Source organism: Heteronotia binoei, chromosome 15 (assembly GCF_032191835.1).
Source record: "Heteronotia binoei isolate CCM8104 ecotype False Entrance Well chromosome 15, APGP_CSIRO_Hbin_v1, whole genome shotgun sequence".
Taxonomy (NCBI): Eukaryota; Metazoa; Chordata; class Lepidosauria; order Squamata; family Gekkonidae; genus Heteronotia; species Heteronotia binoei.
Genome location: NC_083237.1, coordinates 40,727,621 through 40,749,741, shown reverse-complemented (window position 1 = coordinate 40,749,741; position 22,121 = coordinate 40,727,621). Strand labels below are relative to the sequence as shown.

General features: G+C 42.6%; 1 protein-coding gene across 1 annotated transcript; it reads left to right on the top strand.

The window, feature by feature from the left end:
- Window positions 1–18,833: 18,833 nt before the first annotated feature.
- Window positions 18,834–19,607, top strand: LOC132583542 (olfactory receptor 6C3-like). Its single transcript, XM_060255169.1, has one exon. It carries the CDS (start codon window positions 18,834–18,836, stop codon window positions 19,605–19,607), a length of 774 nt encoding a protein of 257 aa, XP_060111152.1.
- The last annotated feature ends 2,514 nt before the right edge of the window (window positions 19,608–22,121 follow it).

The window sequence follows — 22,121 nt, the reverse complement described above, 5'->3', positions numbered from 1 at the left end:
TCAATTAATGTCTTCTTTCTCAGTCATAAAGATGATCTTTGAGTCACTGTAACATTAAACAATCAGTAATTGTTTTATGCATTGAGAACTCTGTGATCTAATTGATCTAATCTAATGACATTGCATTTTAATAAATTAATTCAATCTAATTTGTATTGGTTCAACAACCAAAATAATGAAATAAAATCAAGCATAGTTATTAAAAATGATTAAATAAAATTAAGCCCTAGGTGTGCTAGTCTTTTCTGACATCAGAAGAATTTGAGTAGGCAATATCTTCAAGGGAGACTCCTAGTGGCAAAGATTTATCAGCTAATATCCTTAACCAGGGACTATAAAATGAATCCTAACTCAAGAGATACTGTATGCCATGTATTGGAACAGCATACAGGATTTTAGCTCTAAAATGTAAAGCATAGAGACACGCTAGTGCTTCAGCTGTTTCAATACCTAGCTCTAGCCTAATTATTTGGGTGGCAATACATGAGGCAAGGCCCCCTATTCATTGTAAAAAAACAAAAAAACAACACACAGAGATTATCAACTGACTCGTTAACTGCTGTGATACAAATTGGGGCACATAGAGAAATTGAGCAATGACTCATATTTTAAAAACCTGTAGTGCTGCCTGTATACTAAAAGTGGATGATAACGTTTATCACACCTAAAAAATTTAAATAGCATCCCCCCCCATATCTGCTCCAGTTTAAAGAGGAACCAAACACCCAGATGCTTATAGATCTTTACCTGATCAATTTTTGATATCCAGGGAGTGTTGGTATTACACAGAGTCTTTCTAAAGACCAAGTCCTTGGATTGTGCACATGGAACATCACCACCTGTTTTCTTTTACCAATACTATAGACTTTCTAGATGATAAAGGACTTGCAAACCTAAAAGTTTAGAAACACTCAATAAATACAGAAGGAGAAGATAGGATGATATATCTTAAACAGGGATTTATGTTGCACAGAAACTAAACTAAAATTTGCTGACCAATTCTCCACTAGTCTTTGTCCTGGTCCCCTTCTTGGCTCTCGAATTTGCATGGGGCAGAGAGCAAGCAGGGAATAGCAGCCCTGCTCCAGAGATACCAATGCAGGATCTGGAAAAAAGACCCACCTCAAGGAGCCCCACACAGAAGGGAGGCAAGTGCTAAAAGTGGAATGGGTTGTTAAGACAGTTGCTTTTGATAATACTAGATTATTTGATTACAGCTGTAGACTGCAATGATTTTGCCTTCTGCTCAATCCCTTAGAAATTAATGAATTCTGAGCTGGAGTTCACTTGCAGCAGAAATTGATTTTTTTAAAAAAATTACCTTCATGAGATTAGAAGCAAGATTAAGGCATTTTTTCTCTCTGAATTTCAGGCAGTCCAGAAGGCAAATTCAAAAAATACCTTAATATTGTCTTGTCTTCCATGAGGTGGCTCAGCACTGTGCACTGCTAAGCTTACTCTAGTGTGTGAATTATCTCATCGATACAATCTCACCTGGTCTATTATTTAACCCATGAAGAAGCAAGGAACATGTTTCAACCTAGTACTAGAGGCTAGCTGCATATGTCTTCTCAAAGGCATATGTAATGAGATGTCTAAAGGGAAATTATTGCCTTATTTCTTCTCCTTGGAGAAGCTCAGGATCTATTCATTTCTAAGGGATTGTGCAGAAGGGGGAAATCATTGCAGTCCATAGCTGTAATCATATTTTCTTGGAGAAGAAATATGGCAATACTGATGACTATTCTTAATTCCTCTTTACCCAATTTCTCCCTGAAATCCAACAAATCATTCATCCAATTTTTAGAGATTTAAAATCAATTTAATTTTGACCAAAAAAGAAATAAAAGAGAGGAAGGGCCAAAAGGGGGATTCTGCAAAGTATTAGAATTTCACTCTGGATTCTTGGAGGCTGCTACTGTCTCCCAAACCTTTTAATCTTCCCATCATAGTACCACCATGTTGTATAATTTATTTTCAAACAGAAATCAAAGAGTAATGAAACATAAATACTATTATTAGAAGTGCGGGGGGGAGCAAATAAGAGGAATCAATGGCGATATGTAAAAAAAAAAGTGGATTTCATAAAAAGAAAATCTCCTCTCCATAGTGATGCTAGATCAAATCAGATTTCCTGGTGGTGAAAGATAGCAGATGATTACCATTTCATCACTCATGTGGAATCTGGATTGGAAAAGTCATGTGTGGTGAAATATGTAGTGAGGAGGAAAATTTGGTGAGTGAAAAGCAGGATGATATTAATGTTTTTGCCATTTTTTTTTCTTTTAAAGGAAAATAGAAGATAATAGGATTTCCATCACTGAAGAGAGAAGGGTGAAGTGTGTGTACCATACAATGGGCCATAGTTAACAGGGGATTTTTAGCACAACTGCACAGGAACACAGTTTTGGTTAGCTTGAAATCAGGGGGTGTTGCCTAATATTCAAATAAGTTCCTAATGGGCTTTTTCTACAAAAAATACTGATTATTGCCCTAGAGGTTCAAATAATGGAATTTTGCAAATGCACTTGGTGCCCAACAGACTCCAATGTCAAAGGTCTAATCAGGAGATGCATGCTGTAGTGCACAGGGATTTTTTTTTTTTTTTGGTAGCAGGAATGCCTTTGCATATTAGGCCACACACTGCTGATGTTTTCCTCCTTTTTTATTCCAATCCCTACCCATGTTTTTCTTCAGATCTCTGGCTAGTTATGAATAAGATAACTACCCAACTTAAAACAAAGGGGCCACCTCAAGTTATGTAGTGATACCAAACGGAACTATATAACTTCCTTCTGGGGACTGAGCATCCCATCTTTTCCAGCTATGAGAGTTGGACCATAAGGAAGGATGAGCATAGAAAAATAGATGGAGTTCTGGAGCTGGAGAAGACTCTTGGGAGTCCCCTGGACTGAAAGAATATCAAATCAGTCAATCCTAAGGGAAATCAGCCCTGACTGTTCCCTGGAAGGTCAGATAATGAAGCTGAAGCTCAAATACTTTGGCCACCAAATGAGAAGAGCACACTCACTGTTTTAAGCCCAAGCTCCCTCCTCCATCTTTAATGGACTCTGGTACCAGACTCCCTGGACTCTTAGTTATTATGGACTAATTCAGTATATGCATCCTGCTATATTGGACTCTCAACTTTACTTAAATCCAATCAATTACATCGGCACCAGTCCAACATGGACATTTCACTTTGTGTGGAGCCAAGCAGCAAGTACTCCAGCCAGGCTGAGGAACATTTCCTGCATGTTCCTGACATTGCTGTGACTGTGCATTCCCCTGCATAGAAGGATTCCAGATCAGACTTCCCCAAGAAGCTGCCAAACCATGCAAAACATAACTGCACTCCTGTCAAATGAAAACAGCACCCAAGAGCAGTCTTCACCAGAAGTCATGATGGAAGAGGTCCTGGATCCATCTTGTTCCTGCTCAGCACCATGAGAGCAAAGCAGGAGCGCCACATACTCCGGGTGTGTCAATGCAGATGCAAATGGAAGTAGCTAGCTGCTGAACAATAGAACTTGATGCCACGTCCTCACATTAGACTGTTCCTATAACACATTTAGGAGATCACTGGACCTCTTCAACAACTGCCCCCATCATTGCCCCGTTTAACTCAGAAATGTTCACACAAGGTTATAAAACAAATGCCTTTATTGTATCAGAACTACCTCTTCCGCTTATTATTCATTTTCTTCTTCTTTTTCTTGTCGCACTGGGTAACTTTGGTACAGAAACACGACACACATGATAGAGTCACGTCAACAGGGCTACCGATGTGAAGATTACTGAAAGCCTGGATAACATTCTCATCAAGCTGTCAAAATAAAATAAAAATAACAGCTCAGTGAAAAAGCCCATCACCCATCTTCATTATACACCCATTCACAAACACTGCTTTAACTGATTGCCTGTGAGTTTGGCACCGCATTCTCTTGTTCCGTGGGTTCATCTAAAACCTCTTCATTTTCACCCCCCTCTGGAGTTTCATCATCATCTTCAAATTGCTCAGCAGGGTCCTGGTAAATACACCACAGCGAGTTGGGTATTCCCAAGTCCATCTCATCTTCAGGGTGGCTGGAAAGTGCCGTCCACACATCATGCCGGCTTCCCTATGCAAGCATCATCATTGTTTTCTGTTCTGCCATTCATCTCTGGAGTTGCAGAATGCTCGGGCATCTCCACAGTCTCATTGGAGACCTGGTAAGTACAGCGCATAGGGACAACGCCGCCAAAGTACATAGTAGATGCAGACAAGATGTCAAATACCAGCTGCCTGCCAGGAGCGCCAATGTTGTTGAAGCTAGGCCTCCCCAATGGCGGTGGTGTGATGAATACCTTGGACCTGGCTGGAGTTTCCATGTTTTCAGCAAGAGCCTGCGCACATGTGTTCAAGCACAAATGGCTTCTTTCCTAAAATAACCTGGTGGGGGTGGGGTGGGCCCCAGCCCCCTAGCCCCATTTGCTATTGGCCAGTAGTGACTGGGCGTGTTGTTATAGGGGTCACACAGACCTACTCAGGCCTTCTCAGTGGCAGCCCCCAATTTCCGGGGTGGGGTGCCACAGGCAGAAGTTCAATGATGCTTCAGTGGGTGGTGCTGGAGAAGGGGGCAGGGGAGGGGGCTACACATGTGATTTCTGGCCTGCTCAATTAATATGCAGGGTTGCTAGGTCACAGCGGGTTGGACGTAGATGCTGATTGGCCTGGCTACGCCACACGGTGTGAGTCAGTAAGGTCATTTCCTGGAGGAGGTGCTTAATTAATTAAATATGCGGGGTAGCTACGTCACAGCGGGATGGACGTAGGCGCTGATTGGCCTGGCTATGTCACGTGGTGTGAGTCAGTAAGGTCATTTCCAGGAGGAGGTGCTTAATTAATTAAATGTGTGGGGTAGCTATGTCATGATGGGGCATAGATGGTGATTGGCGAAGGCTAGGTCAAGTGAAGGTGGGGTCATGACCTGTGTGACATCATCGGGGTCATGACCCTGATGATGCAGTTTCCGGTGACGTAAGTGGAAGAAACATCACTGGCCATGCCCCTTCATTAATTATGCAAGGGTTGACAGAGTTTCCAGTGATGTCACCAGAAGTTACGTCACTGACCACGCCCCCTTCATTAAAATGCATGGGGGGCTATTTACTACTGCTGTACCCCTATTCTACTTGCAGTGGAAGCTAAGGTTGTTTGTAGAATTTAAGCAAATAAAATTGATATAGACATATTTTGCTTTTGTTTGTGATACCATGGACAGCTGGAGCCCAGATGCTACACTGCTACCGGATAGCCATTTTAGGAATCAATACAGAGAGGTGCAGCTACACTGTCAACTACTTTGGGAATCTTTAAAATCAAAACCCTTTGTTCAATCTGCTTGAAATTTAGGGGTTATTTAGAACAAAACCCCTCCAAATTTGATGTCATTAATTTATAAACAGCTGTTTTAGGCCCTTATATACATTCCCCTTTGAAAATAATTGTCCTGCAATCCAGAACTCAGAAAACCACATGGATTTGAATCCTGAACTGGTAATGTCCTAGCCTAAAATAAATAAGTACAAATAGCCCCACACCACCCCAAGGCTTAGATTTGAAATTGTAATATTTTTTTCTTGGTTCACACTCCTGCCTATCAACATCCTAAAGCTTGTGACCAATTTTAGGTCTTGCAGCTTCTGAAGAGTTATTTGCAGGGGTCTGCTTCCTCAGAAGACTGAAGGAAAGAAAATTGTGGCTTACTGTGACTTGACTCAAAAGGTGATCAGCGGAGAGTACTCTCTGTTCCTCCTAGGGTTGTCTCTCTTGGCTTGACTTCGCAAACGAAGATTTAAGAAGGGTGCAGTAGTCCACGTCTGCTGCAGGCTCGCTGGTGGCTGACAAGACCAATGCGGGACAAGCAGATCCGGCCACAGTGGCTGCAGGGAAAAGTCTGATTTGGGGTTGGTGCTGTAGCAGTGCAATTCTTCCTAAATCTCCTTTTGTCCTCAAGACCAGCTATGCATGCGTTCTCAAAGGAAGAGACAGCCTGGTGGATGGTGTGTCTCCATGCTTTGCGATCTCAGGCTAGATCAGACCACTGGTGATGGTTGATGCGACAGGTGCCAAGGGATTTCTTCAAGCAGTCCTTGTACCTCTTCTTTGGTGCCCCTCTATTTCGATGGCCGGTGGAAAGTTCGCCATACAGAGAAATCTTGGGAAGGCGGTGGTTTTCCATCCTAGAAATATGCCCTGCCCAGCACAGCTGCGTCTTCAACAGCAGTGCCTCAATGCTTGTAACCTCCGCCCGCTTGAGGACTTCAGTGTTGGTCACAAAGTCACTCCAGTGGATGTTGAGGATGGTGCAAAGGCAGCGCTGATGAAAGTGCTCACGGAGTCGCAGGTGATGACGGTATAAAACCCACGATTCGGAGCCGTAGATGAGGGTTACAACCACTTTGTAAACATTGATCTTTGTGCCTTTTTTCAGATGCTTGTTGCTCCACACTCTTTTGTGCAGTCGGCCAAATGCACGGTTTGCCTTTGCCAGCCTGTTGTCAATCTCCTTATCGATCTTGGCATCCGAGGAGATGATGCACCCCAGGTAGCTGAACTGCTGGACTGTCTTCAGAACTGATTCACCCACAGTGATGCAGGGAGGGTGATAATCTTCCTGGAGTGCAGGCTGGTGGAGAACTTCTGTCATCTTCAGACTAACTTCTAGGCCGAATAGGTTGGTAGCCTCTGCAAAGCAGGACGTCATATGCTGCAGAGTCAGCATGATAATGAAGAAAGATCCATGTCTTCTGACGAACTTGCCCCAATTACCCTTATTGCAAGCACAGTGGATTGTATCTTTAAAAAGCTAAAGAGTTTAGAAGACCAAATTCTTGACCTTTCTTTAGAACTAAAGAGACTATCAGTGTCAATGGATAAAGTCTACTTAGCCCAGCTGGATGATACCTCTATTGGTGCTCTAGCCCCTTTAAAGCGATGTCCGTCTGCAACTCAGGAGGTTGATCCCCGGAGCTCCTTACGGAGTCTAAGGTCAGCGTGGGCCTTAAAAGGAACGTGCAACAATTGGTTCTACAGCCCAATAAGGTTTGCATCACTGTTTGTCCTTATGGCAGGAAGACCCCATGCTGGAGAAGTAAACTTTTAGCTAAATCCCATCTCTGTGAACTTCTTCATCTGAACTATCACAAAATTGACTTGATTACCATTGAATCTCTTAATGATCAGTCTCAAATGCAGAGGATTCTGCTTACCTTTCAATCCTCCAACATTCCTTCACTAATTTTGAGGCGAAAGAATTACCTATGGTCAAAGGGGGTTTTCCCTGTTCGATCTTTTATTAACTCTCAAACTAATGCTCTGCTGCCTAACCTGTCCGCAGGGGTCAGGACATGAAGTAATCCCCATCTCTTGAAGAACGCATCATCTTCAGCGGCAAAATATAAGGCTGCAATGTGTCTTAAGGTATCCAGATCTGGTCAGTCCCAAGCAAACCCCGAGTTGCATAATGAGTCATCAGTGCAGCCCTCTATGGATGTGACGCATAGTCCCCTTAATGTTTCATTAGAATATGACCTTTTGCAGTCATTTGGGAGTCTTCCAGCAAAAGATCAACAGGCGATACTCATAAGACTTGAAGGTACTAAGCTGCAGCTGCAAAGGTCTTTAGAGCCGGGGAAATCAGTTCCTTCAATCAACCTAGATCCTGCAGGCAACCCCCTGCCCCCTTGTCCCCCATCAGCTGACTTAATTGATCTGTCTATGGAACTCTCTCTAACTGGCTCAAGGGCACCCCAACATAATGGTTGTATTTTCACTGATGACTCCAGGGTTCTAGAAAGGATATCCATTATCGATTGATTACCAGCTAGGGAAGCCACAAGGAAGATCCACATCATCTCCTGGAACATTGCTGGGTGGAAGAGTAAAGCGAATGACTCAGATTTTTTGGACTTTTTGAAATCCTTTGATTGTGTCTTCCTTCAGGAAACATGGGCAGAAGACAGTTTTAGACTGATGGATTTTAAAGTTTTTAATCTCCCCGCTTATAGATCTCACTCTAAAGGTCGCAGTAAAGCAGGCATGGCTGCTTTGGTGAAATCCAGCTTACCATTTAAGGTGATCCTCTTGGATCCTTGCCCGCCAATTGCCCAGGCTTTATTGCTGTCCTCCCCAGCACTGACCCTAATCATGATTAATGTTTATTTAGCCCCTTCTAATGGTGAGCTGGAGTTTGATGCTGTCTGGGAGAAATTTTTTGACTATGTGACGTCTTTGTCTAGGAAATTCCATACTGCTCAGCTCATGATTTTTGGTGATTTTAATGCTCGGATAGGCAGTAACAATCAGAAATGGATCTCTCATTTTGGCTTTGAAGCGGTTGAATCCCCTCCACTACAACTATGTTTACCCCGTTGTTCTAAAGATACTTTAACCAATAAGGCGGGTCTTAGATTAATTGAATTCTGCATAGCGCACAATGTTATAATATTTAATGGTCTCTCCAAATTTCCAGCTGCAAATGACTTTACTTTTTTTTCCACAAGGGGTTGCAGTGTGATAGATTTTTGTGTGGGCTCATCCAACCTTCTGTCATCTATCGATAACTTTTACATCGATCCGCGCACAGAAAGTGACCACCTGCCCCTAACTCTATCCCTACGATTGGATCTGGAGGTTAATATGGTATCACCTTCCCAATCCATGAAGGCCCCTGAGAATGTTCTAAAAAAAATCAAGTGGTCCCCGGCCCTAGAAAGGGAGTTTTCTTCCCTCTTTGGCTCTGAAGCGCTATGCAGATTAAGGGATTCAATCATTAATTCCAATTCAGATGATTCAATCCTTTCAGAATTTTCATTATTAATTGATTATTGTAGTGCCAAAGCTAAACCGGTGATCTTGTCTAGGTCTAGTTTCTCCAGCTGATTCGATACAGATTGTTTAGCTTGGAAACAAGAACTGAGAGCTCATTTTAAAGAGGCTTGTCACTCCAAAGACCAATCAAAAATTAAGGCCTACATTGCTTACAAGACAGCCTACCTGGAGCTTACTACATCCAAAAAGAAAGCTTTCTTTCAGAATAAATGGGACCAACTTTACCACTCGATAAAATCTAACGATAATAAGGCCTTCTGGAGAATCATTTCAGGTAATCTAAAAAACAATTCTGTTACTGACCCAAATATCTCTGAGCAAACATGGGTTGATTACTTCTCTAACATTTTTGCTGCCCCATGTGTATCCCCTCCCATCTTAGCAAACCCCTCAGTTACTGATATGCCGGTCTGGCCTCCAGTAACTCTAGAGGAAATCAGTGAGTTATTGAAGGATTTAAAAGCGGGTAAAGCACCTGGCCCTGATGGCCTTCCCGCTGAGGTATTCACAAAGTTTGCCGATTGGTGGCTCTTGCCCCTTGCAAAATTGTTCTCTTTTATCGATCTGCATGGCTCCATCCCTGACTCTTGGCTTGACTCTATAATTATCCCAATATACAAAAAGGGGGGGTTGGAGTTACCAGAAAACTTCCGCCCCATTAGTTTATTATCTATAGTGGGCAAATTGTATGCAAAACATTTAGAACTCCGATTAACTGACTGGATGCGCCTAGGCATCATCATAGGTCCTGAACAGATTGGCTTCTCCAAAGGCAAATCTGCTATGGATCACTGCTGCACTCTGGCCTTCCTTGCTGAAAAATATATGCATACCGGGTCAAAAAAATTATATGCTGCCTTCATCGATTTGAAGGGTGCTTTTGATTCAATAGATAGAGCCCAACTATGGATCAAGCTAGGTTACCTGGGAATGGACCCTCGTTTGCTGCTTCTCTTGAGGAAACTTCATTCTAATACCTTTTGCCAAGTGAAATTTTCTTCTAGCGGTGACTTGACTAGTAAAATCCCAGTGTTAAAGGGGGTAAAACAAGGTTGTGTGCTGGCCCCACATGTTTTTAATTTATTTTTAACTGACCTGGCACAATTTTTGACCCCTATCAATGGTCATCCGCCTAAACTTGCAGGCCGAGCGGTCCCCTTATTACTTTATGCCGATGACACTACCATCCTCTCTTGTACAAGAGTGGGCCTGCAAAGGTATTTGAACGCCTTTTATGACTACTGTAATTGTAATTCACTCTCTATCAATTATGCCAAATCTAAAGTAGTTGTCTTTTCAAATTGCTGGGGCCCACAGAGATGGTTTATTGGCAATTCAACAATCGAGCAAACAAAAATTTTTAAATACTTGGGGATCACTTTTAACCACAAGTTAAGCTGGGTTTCACATCGTAACAACACCATCAACTTGGCTAAGTGTTCAGCTGCTCAAATTAAACAGTTTTTCTTTGCAAGGGGCAACCAATTAGTTCCAGCAGCTATTAAAGTATTCAAAGCCAAAACGCTTGCCCAAATCCTCTATGGTATCCCTATATGGATCTCAGCTTTTACCAGGAAAGTGGAGGGCATTCAAGCCTCATTCTTTAGACAAATTCTTGGTTTGCCAAAATGTGTGTCCTACTTTGCTCTCTGCTCTGAAGTGGGTCAGTCTTTGGTGGAGACAAAAGCCTGGATTGCAGTGTTTAAATTCTGGCTCAAAATTCATTTTAGAACAGATCCCAACAGCCTTCTTGATTGTATGAAAAGAGACCCATATATTTCGTCCTGGACAGCACTGCTTCTGTCTAAACTCAATCAATTGGGGTTAGAGGTAGACGATTTTTCTACCTCTGAAGAGTCATATATCTTCAGATGTATTAAACTGAGACTGTGGGAATTGGAGGAAACGAAATTACGGCCAACTCTCCCTTATACTTGCTCTCCAGCTTCCTTAGGTCTTTATGCTTTTTGTGGCAAAATGCCCAATTATCTATCAGACCTAACCACTCCAAGTCATCGCAGGGCATTTATGTTGGCCAGACTAAACGCGTTTCCCTCCAAAGTTTTACAAGGGAGATATCATCGAGTCCCTTTAGCCGACAGACTTTGCTCCTGTGGAGCGAATACCCCTGACTCAATCCAGCATATATTGCTTGATTGTTCTTTTTACCATAACCTCCGTAAAGATTTATTTGGCAAGCTTTCTTTTTCTCCAGATTTGTCTATTCTGCCACCCTGTTATTATTTATTGAGTGATACTGAGGGGGTGGTTAGTGAGGCTGTGGCAAAATTTCTGGCTGACATCCTTAAATTTAATTCTGACCATGTTTGAATGTATCTGTAAGCTCGGTTTTATTTTGATTTTATCTCCAATGTTTAAATTTTTATATTCTGTGTATTTTTATCTGAATCTATTATGCCATTAAAGGTTTGGTATGGTATGGTATGCTGCAGAGCTGATACCGAGTGGGAGACGAGTGCAGCATCATCAGCAAACAGTAGCTCTCAGATAAGTTTTTCCATTGCCTTGGAGTGAGCCTTTAGTCGCCTCAGGTTGAACAGGCTGCCATCGGTGCGATAGCGGATGTAGACACCATCGTCATCATCTAGATCTACTGTGGCTCTTTGAAGCATCATGCTAAAGAAGATTGTAAAGAGAGTTGGCGCGAGAACGCAGCCTTGCTTTACACCTGTGCCTATTGGGAAGGGCTCCGAGAGGTCGTTGCAGTGTCTGACTTGGCCTCTCTGGTCTTCATGTAGCTGGATGATCATGCTGAGGAACCTTGGGGGACATCCTAAACGTTCCAAGATTTGCCACAGGCCTTTCCTGCTAACGGTATCGAAAGCTTTGGTAAGATCGACAAAAGTCACATATAGACCCTTGTTCTGTTCCCTGCATTTCTCTTGGAGCTGCCTGAGAACAAATACCATATTGGTGGTGCTCCTGTTAGCTCTGAAGCCGCACTGGCTCTCTGGGAGGAGTTCTTCTGCAATGGTGGGCACCAGTCTGCTCAGGAGTATTCTGGCAAGGATTTTGCCTGCGATGGAGAGCAGGGTTATCCCCCAGTAGTTGGAGCAGTCTGACTTTTCCCCTTTGTTCTTGTGTAGAGTGATGATGATTGCATCGCGAAAGTCCTGTGGTAGTTTGCCTTGTTCCCAGCAGGTGACAAATACTTTGTGAAGTGTGCTATGTAGTACTGTGCCCCCATGCTTCCAGATCTCTGGTGGGATTCCATCAACTCCTGCTGCCTTGCCACTTTTCAGTTGCTTGATGGCTTTAACAGTCTCTTCTAGGGTGGGGATCTCATCCAACTCTGTTTTCACTGGTTGAAGTGGGGTGAGGTGGATTGCTGAATCTTGAACTAGGCGGTTGGCACTGAAGAGAACCTGAAAATACTCTGACCACCGGTTCAGTATGGATGCCTTGTCTGTGAGGAGCACTTGGCTGTCTGCACTACACAAGGGACCCTAAGCCTGATATGATGGGCCATATACTGCCTTCAGGGCTTCGTAGAACCCTCTTAAATCACCAGTGTCTGCACACAGCTGGGTTCTCTCTGCAAGCTTGGTCCACCACTCGTTCTGAATGTCTCGAAGCTTGCGCTGGAGGTCGCTACACACAGCGCAAAAGATTGCTTTTTTCCCGGGACAGGAGGGCTGAGCAAGATGTGCTTGGTAGGCAGATCTCTTTTTCGCCAGTAATTCTTGGATCTCTTGATTGTTCTCATCAAACCAGTCCTTGTTCTTCCTTGTGGAGAACCCGAGGACTTCTTCAGAGATCAACAGGATGGTAGTTTTTAGGTGTTCCCAGAGTGCTTCTGGAGAAGGATCTGTGGGGCAACTGGGGTCCTCAATTCTTGACTGGAGTTTTGCCTGGAAGGCAGCTTTAACTTCCTCTGAAAGCTGCCAACCTGAAGCTTCCTCCGAGGGATACCTCCTCTCCTGCGTGTGGGTTTAAAGTGAAGACAGAGATTGCAGCATACAAGACGATGATCCGTATGACATTCCGCACTGGGCATTACTTGGGTGTGTAAGACATCTCGAAGGTCTCTCTGGCACACCAGAATGTAGTCAATTAGGTGCCAGTGCTTGGACCGTGGGTGCATCCAGGTTGTCTTCAGGCTGTTCTTCTGCTGAAAGATAGTGTTGGTGATGGTGAGCTGGTGCTCCGTGCAGAATTCTAGCAGGAGGTGCCCGTTATCATTGCAGTTGCCAATGCCGTGTTTGCCAAGTATTCCTTTCCAGGCTTCCGAGTCTTTACCTACTCTGGCATTGAAGTCGCCAAGGATGATCACCTTGTCCTCTGTAGGGGTCTTCTGTATGAAGTTGCGTAGATCAGCATAGAACTTGTTCTTTTCTGCAGGATCTGCTTGAAGGGTTGGGGCATACACACTGAAGAGTGTTGCATGCTGCTTGTTTTGAAGTGGGAGGCGCATGGACATGATGCGATCTGAGTGACCTGTTGGCAGGTTTTTGAGTTTGGAGGCAATGGAGTTCCTGACCATGAAGCCAATGCCTTAAAGGCGACTCTCAGCCTTTGACTTACCGGGCCAGTGAGGGTATAGCCAGCACCATGTTCTTGAAGACTACCTTCCTCAGGGAAACGGACCTCACTGAGAGCTGCTATGTCAATATTCAACCTGAGAAGTTCGTGGGCAACTAGAACAGAGCGTCGTTCAGGGCGACCACTGTCTACTATGTCAAGCATGGTTCTGATGTTCCAACACGCAAGCTTTAGTCTTTGCACACTTTGTGAGGCAGGTGCACACCTAGGGGTGTGCAATCAGTATAAATTATATCTAATATTTTGCAGGTATTTATTTAGACAAATACAGATCAGAGTCATACCAAAAGTGATGTGTCCAAATATTTATTTATTTATATTAGAAGAAGAAGATACTGGATTTATATTCCACCCTGCATTCTGAATCTCAGAGTCTCAGAGCAGCTTACATTCTCTTTTACCTTCCTCCCCCACAGCAAACACCCTTTGAAGTAGGTAGGGCTGAGAGCGCTCTCGCTTTCAAGGACAACTCTACAAGAGGTATGGCTGACCCAAGGCCATTTCAGCAGCTGCAAGTAGAGGAGTGGGGAATCAAACCTGGTTCTCCCAGATAAAAGTCTGTGCACTTAACCACTACACCAAACTGGCTCTGATTTATATTTCTTTATCCCTGCAAACAGGCTTAGGGCAGATTACAATGTATAGAATTACAAAATAAGGTAAAACATAAATATATTAAACAGTTAAGATTTAAAACAGACAGCTGTTGACTAGGCAGAAACAAAGTCAGAGACAGGTGCTGCTGAGCAGAACCTTATCAAAACTGGCCCATGAAGAGATGAGCTGTGGTTGGGAGACCAAATTACATGGAGGTCTGTCACCTCAACCAAAAGCCTGGTGGAACAGCTTCTTTTTACTGGCCCTGCAGAACAATAAAAGGTCTGTCAAGGCCCTGATCTCAAAAGGAAGCATGTTCCACTACACTGGGGCCAAGCCAGAAAACGCAATGGCCCAAGGCTAATCAGATATCTTTCAGGCTGGGGATAACCAACTTGGCTGGCTGAGCATAAGGCTCTTTGGGGCAAATACTGAAATAGCCATGCCCAAATAAAAAGCCATTTCCCCTCCATTTATTTGGGCATAGCTAGAATGAAAGTATTTAAAGAGACTGTGGGCACATTAAATGGCTTCTGAGTTCAGTTGCCAAGTCATGCTGTGGTGTCATGACTCTGCAAATGAACCCAGCAAACATTTAAAATTTAAATCCCTTCTGAATACACTCACAAAATTGCACTGCCATGGCAGCTCAATTCAGTGAGTGAACTCAGCAATCATTTAAAGTTTAAATCCCTTCTCCATTATACCCTACAGCAATGGTCTCCTAATACGTATAATGGAGCTGAATAAATTCGGGTTTCCTGAATATTTACCTGAATCCCAACACAAAACCAATATTCAGGAATATATGAGAATACCAATATTTTTCAGGTCCAATGGGAGGGGGGGAGGGGAATGATTCATTTATATATTCCTAGTTCCTCCCTTTCAAGGATACATTTAGAAAGGAGAAATGACATTCCCTGGAAGATCTGTAAAATCAATGAAAAACTATTGTAAACTTAGCTGGCTAGAAATGCCAAAAGATGAAAAACAGTGTAGATCTTTCAGGTAAGGGTTTGTGTTTTTTTTGGTGATATGTATGAATATCAGATTTGTGTTACTATTTCCAGAAAATCATGGTAATGACTTGAACTAGCAATTTCCTTGTATATTGTCACTTCAGGATTTTAGTAATGCATATTCCTATATACTGGGTTTTCACTGCCAAAAATGAAGGGAAAACCTCTTCATCATTCCAAGTGAGGTAAAAGGACTATGGTTAGTACTTTCAGATTTAGCAAGCAAAACATAAATAAATAAGCCGTCGTTCTGAAGATCTGCTATTGTGAATAGTGACTGGTCTTATATCTATTTATGGTTTTCATGCAAATGACACAGACTGTACCTCCTGCATTTTGTGGCCTTTTGACTACATTATTTGCAATTTGTGAGGATGGGAGTATATGCATATCTGCTAACTTTAGACTGATTCCAATCCTGTCATGAACTGTGCTCTAATCATGAAAGCTTATACTTCCCTTGAGGTACCACAAGACTCCTTTTTGGATGACCACTAATATTTCTATCAATCACTGGAAAGGCTATTAAATATGCTCTCCTCAGCATTTTGCAGAAGTTTTGCCTGTAGAAAAACCCCCAAAATCGGATGGAATTTCCTTTGAATTCACATTAGGGTGTTCAGGAGCAATGGCTGACAGACACCAGTCCCTTCAATCCAGTTGTGTTGGATCCAACTAGCTTTGCTGCTGGTGAAAAAGGAAGGAGGGGTCAAGTTTGACCTCCAAACAAATCCATGGCCAGAGGATGTATAAAAGTCATGAGGGACAGAGAAAGTAGTGTGGAGGGGAACTGATGGAGATGAAGTGAAAAGGCTGGGTGGATTCATCCCGGGAGTTGTGTTTTTTTGAAAAGACATTATATTCCAGAGGGCTAAACAGTTTGCCTTTAGCTTTTAAAAAATAAACTGTCCCCAGTTATTTATATATTAACACTCACGGTTTATTGTCCCTCAAGGGTAGGTGTTCAATTAATGGTGTAGTAGTTATTTGTTTACATCAATTAATTAGGGGAAAGATAGCAATATTATTGGTTTCCTTAGCTTAAATACAAAGCTGGATTTTTTTTATTTTTTAAAAAATGAAATATAATCTATAAAATCTGCTACAGAGGATATAAAAACTCATACACTGAGTGTGCCATTATGTTAATTAGGGGAAGGATAAATGTGCTGTCAATTTCTTGAGCTTAAATACAGTGTGAGAACAGCCACTGCTACCATAATGAATCATACTCCATAAAACATGCTATTCAGGACATCAAAACCGGCACACTGTTTGAGGCATGTGAGTCAAGGAGATGAGGTGAGAAGAACTGGGTTGATACATTGTCTCAGCATTATGTAATCTCCTCTGAAAAGCAAATCTATTTCTCCTCTTAACACACCTTGCTTAATATTTCTGTTTAACATGCTGTTGTCAGTTCTGTCTAGTTAAAAGAAGGAAACATTCATAAATAAGAGAGCAGCATTTAAAACAAGATGACGATGAAAAAGCCTTTTCTTAGAATTAATCTATGTATGAAGGATATCTGTCTACTTGAAATAGAAGTAGATTTGCCTTTATGGAAATAGTAATTAGGTTCAGAGTTGAGTTTTATGAAATGCAAAAAAAAAAGTCTGTATGCATGGATAAATGAGCTTCAGATAGGGAAAGAGCTGCGTCTTACTTGCATTGCACAAATGTCAGTGAGAAAGCAGCTGATTTCAGCCCTTTGATATTAGAAAGAATGTATGATATAATAATTTGTGCTAGACTTGAGCTGGTAGACCTGAGGTGAAATATCAGTTTAGCCACGAAGTCAGTTGTTTGAACTAGGCAAACCAGTGTCAGCATAATTAGTTTGTGGTTTCTGGTGAGGATTTAGTTTGATATTTCTGAGCCATGGAGGTAACCAAACTTCCTCAAAATGAGCAGTCTCAAGTCATTTTAAATCATAACTTGCTCTAAGATGCTGAGAGTAGTGTACATGGGATTCCAGCCTCCCATTTTACACTCACAGCATCCCCAGTTTGTCTGGCTCCAGCTTACACAATGGGTTTCATGACTGAGTGGGGATTTGAAATTCATTTTTCCAAACTGTTTTGCAGCCCTAACCACTGCACCATAATCAACCCCAGGTTATCTTTGCCATGTAGATTACTGAAATTCCATAGAAGAAAGAATACTTTGTGTTTACACTAATATTCTGCTTCTTCAATAACTCTCATCGCTTCTGCATCCATAATTTTAAGATGAAGAACAGAAAAGCAACCTACATTTTAGAATTGTAGAATTACAGGTGAATATTCCTGACACAGGGAGGAAAGAGAGGAAAAGCCCTTGTTGATAGGATGAGCAAGGAGAACCCAAGAAGAGGTTATAGCTTTGCATTTGAAAGATGCAGCACTATTGCTCAGGGCAGCATCAAGCCGCCCCGGAAGAGAGCCAGCCAGAAAAGGAGTAGCCGGGAGCCTCGAGATCACCTGTGGCCCACCCCCGGAACAGGGGTGGGCTGCATGCACCCTGGAGGAGCATCCAGAGTGCTCATGTGGCTGTTGGCCACTCTCCAGGCACTTCCTAGCTGTCCAGAAAGCCAGGGAAATGCCTCGAAGACACCTCAGAATTTAGGTACCAGCCCAGGACAGGCTGTGTGTGGGACGGGGACAGCAGGCAGATGTGTGCATGTGTACCTGCTTTTTTTGATCCACTTGCCTGCCATCCCTGGGGTGGCTTAAACTGTCCATCTGTTATCAGCCTATGTAACTCTTCTAAATACCATTAAGTCCTGTGCCTTATTATTGCACGACTGAGTGGATGAAGCTTCCTTAGCTTCAACAAGATTTTTTTAAACAGAGAAAAGCTCTATCTTCAGGAAAAGGATTAGATTAATACCTTAGTTACTATATCGAAAGTATTAATCTTTTTGCCCTGACTTGGATAGCCCAGGCAAGCACAATGCCATCAGATCTTGGCAGTTTAGTAGAGCTAACGCTGTGAAGTTACTGAATAGAAGACTTCCTTGGAGTACCTGGAGTGAGAAACACAGGCAGGCTGGATCAAACTACTTCTCTGAAAGTCTTTCATGTCCCAATAGTGATCACAAGAAGTCTTTCAGGCATGCATGCAGATGCACACACATACAGCACAAAAGTACATCCCCTCACACAATCAGGACTTTTTTTGAGCAGGAATGCACAGGAACACAGTTCCAGCTGGCTTGGTGCCAAGGGATGTGGCAAGGGATGTGGCCTAATAATGTTAATGTTTTATGTATATAACAAATGTTTAGATTTTAACTATAAATTATGTAATGTTAATTTTAATGCTTAATTTTATATCTTATGTTAGTTTTACATGTTGTAAGCCGCCCTGAGCCACCTAGTGGGAAGGGCGGGATATAAATCTCAGATAAATAAATAAAAAAAAATGCAATGAGTTCCTGCTGGACTTTTTTGACAAAAAAGCCTTGCGTGAAATAATGGTCATGCCAGGGTGTGTGGCCTAATATGCAAATTAGTTCCTGCTGGTTTTAAAAACAAAAACAAAACAGCCCTGATCACAATTAAACTTTTTTATGTGTTTTGCATTTCACTTTTTCAACAGGATCTGAATATCAGAACATCCTGATGTTAGGAAATGAGACAACTATAACAGAATTTGTCCTTCTGGGATTTCAAGACCTGACTGACTTTCAGAGTCTTCTTTTCCTGACATTTCTTGTGATTTACATTGTGGCCATAACTGGAAACATTCTTATATTGTTGCTGGTAATCTTTGAGCGGCGGCTACATACTCCCATGTATTTCTTCTTGGGAAACATCTCCTTTCTGGAGTTTTGCTATACCTCCAATATATTTCCAAGGATGCTCTCAGCTCTCTTGACTGGGAACAAAGTGATTTCTTTCAGCAGCTGTTTCGCACAATGGTATATCTGTGCTCTTTTGATAGTTTCAGAATGCTGTTTACTCTGTGCAATGTCTTATGATAGATATTTGGCAATTTGCAAACCACTATACTATGCTACCATGATGAAGACCCAGACTTGTATCCAGTTAGCAGCTACCTCTTGGTTGAATGGATTTACAGTTTTTTTGCCCTTACTCATTCTGATGTTGCAACTGAATTATTGTGGCCCCAATGAAATGAATCATTACTTTTGTGACTATTTCCCAATCCTAGATCTCTCCTGCAGTGATACCACAATGCTGAAACTGTTGGGTTATAGTGTAGCTGCCATGTTTGTGTTTTTTCCATTCCTTCTCACTGTAATATCCTATGTATATGTTATCACGGCCATCTTCAAAATCCCTTCCACTTCTGGAAGACAAAAGGTCTTTTCTACCTGTTCCTCTCACTTGACTGTCATTTCTATTTTCTATGGGTCTTTAATGATTGTGTATATGCTGCCCAAGTCTGAAGGAAAGAAAGGTATGGAAAAATTTTCCTCTCTCCTCTATATTGTGCTGCCCCCTCTGGTCAACCCTTTCATATACAGCCTAAGAAACCAGGAGGTCAGGCAGGCTTTGAGAAATATTCTTGGGAGGATTTTGCACAAGAAACTCTTCCCATAAAGGTAATGATGTTTAGAAATATATATATATATATATATATATAGTTATTTATCTCAACTACATTGATTCGAAAGCAATGTTTTCAAAATATTGGCACAGCTCAGCTGAATTATACCAAACATATATATTGAACTGTGTATTTTAAGTTCTGGGGACAAAGCCCCCTAAACCATGTATTTTCCCTATGGACTAAACTGAGTGATCATTCTATATAATTATTCTGTTTGTAAGCAGGAAGACCCTCTCCTCTTAACGAGGGGTAGCACTTTTATTTTATTTGCAGCCCAGTCACACATACAATTCAGCCTGATCAGAAGGTACACAAAATGAATGCCAGGCTGACAGATCTCATAGCATGTCTATGTAGTGATTCTTAAAGGTGTAATGTCAAGATGTCTGACTTTGCTGCAACCTCCTCCCCTCCCTAATGTAAGCATAAATGGATAACAAAGGCCTTTCAAAGCCTGGCTGCCTCTTCCTAGAACTAACCTCATCCACCTGGGCTTAATCCCATCAACCTCATTAACTCAACTCACCTTTGCCTGACCAGCAGCACCTAACACTGTTCCCCCCCCCAAAAAAAAAAACAATTGCCAGATCCTCAAACAACATTTGGAATAGTTTAACCAAACATCCATCAGCAGCCAAAGTTTTGCCCCCTGGATAAAGCAATCACCCCTGCCAAAATCATTGTTCATTGCTGGAAACTTTTCAAGAGTATTGTTATGAAGCACCCATATCACCCTGCTACAGAGGAGAATTTTTTTCTATAACTAAGCTGACCAGAGCTGAGTCTGCAGATATGTTCTCCTGGATACAGACCACATGCCTGAAATGCAGGTCATTTCTTATTGATCTTCAGCAGATCTCGCTTTCTTCTAGATAGATAAATATTACCCACCCTAATCCTTATCCTTGCTCTTTCCTTTTTTACTGTGACGGAACCGGCCCGATTTTGCCTTCAGACCCGGTCCCGTCAGCTCCCTATTGAGTCGCCAACTCCTGGAGGGAGCTATTTCTCCTCCTGCCCCTTGGGCGCGCTGCCACCACCTGCTCAGTCCCGGGGTTCAGATTGAGAGGAACAGGACTCCCAATCCCCCTCTCCCGCTATGAGGCCAGGCCTCAAGGTCCTCTGCCACCCTGCACTTGGGTTTCACAGAGACCTCAGCACTTCTTTGGGGCACCCCTGGAGGATTGGCACCTTATCCAACTGCATGCCTTCCCCCCTTCACCTGGGGCCCCCTTCTTAACACAGCGTGGTCTAAAGTGGTCTGGGGATCTATGTGGTACAGAGATTGACTGCCAGCATTTAAAACAGAAAAACTATTTATTTACAAGAGAAAAAGATAGGGAAAGAAAAACAAAACAAAACCAGCTGCCTTTAAAAAGTTAGCACAGCACCCGCACAGCACACAGGCTAACAAAGAAAAGTTGATTATAAACGCATCCTGCTGGCCCTGATCTAAACATGCCCTGCCCTTTTGGATGACTTACTTTGTCTTACTGCCTGGAGGCCTCATTTTCCTGAGCAGGCCTCCCCCACAGGCAGGAGGTCACAGGCAAGCAACCTCTCTTCCAGAGCACTAGCTGCAAACTGAAAAACTCCTCCTCCTAGCACATGCCAAGAACAAAAGAACTTCCTGCCTCTCTAGGAGACTTTCCCCCTAGCGTTGTTGGTTTGGCTCTGGAAAGGAGGGGGGGTTTGGAGGGAGGCTACAAAGCCTGCTGAGGAATTTACTGATCCCTGCCAATGAAGCACCAACACTCTATGATGGTGTTTCTCCACATTTACCATTATTAGCCTTGCATGTTTGCTTCTCTTTGTGCTCTTGTGTATATTTTGCTATCCCTTTTTAATTGTCTTAAGCTGAGCTGACAAGCTGAATCCAACAAAGACAGAGGTCCTTTGCTGAGTCGCAGAGATCTGGGCAGGGAAACCCCTTTACTAGCTTTTGATGGGATGCCACTGACAATGGCACCCAAGGTCAGAAGTCTGGGGGTGCTATTGGAGGCCTCCCTGATGATGGAAGCCCAGATAGCAGCAACTGCAAAATCCACCTTTTTTTCATCTTAGGAGGGTGAAACAGTTGGTTCCTTTCCTTGACCTGGCAGCTGTGATTCATGCAATGATCACCTCGAGATTGGACTACTGTAATGCCTTCTACTTGGGGCTGCCTTTGTTGCAAACCCAGAAACTTCAGCTAGTGCAGAACGCAGCTGCTAGGCTGCTATTGGGGCTGCCCAAGTGGGAGTGTCAATCAAGGGAGTTAATGAGATTCCAAAATAACCAGTCTTTGATTTAATGAAACAAAGTTGGCTTTATTGATAATCCAAGTAACCCATCCAAGCGAGGTATTGGAACTGATGCATACTAGCAGTGAAATGCATACTTAAAGATGGCACATCAAAGATTCTATAAACAAAGCTCTATTCTCAAAACATTCTAAGGTTCACGTGTGAATCTTCACACCCCAGTTACTTCCTTATCTCTATAGCGTCCCGAGTGGCCTTGCT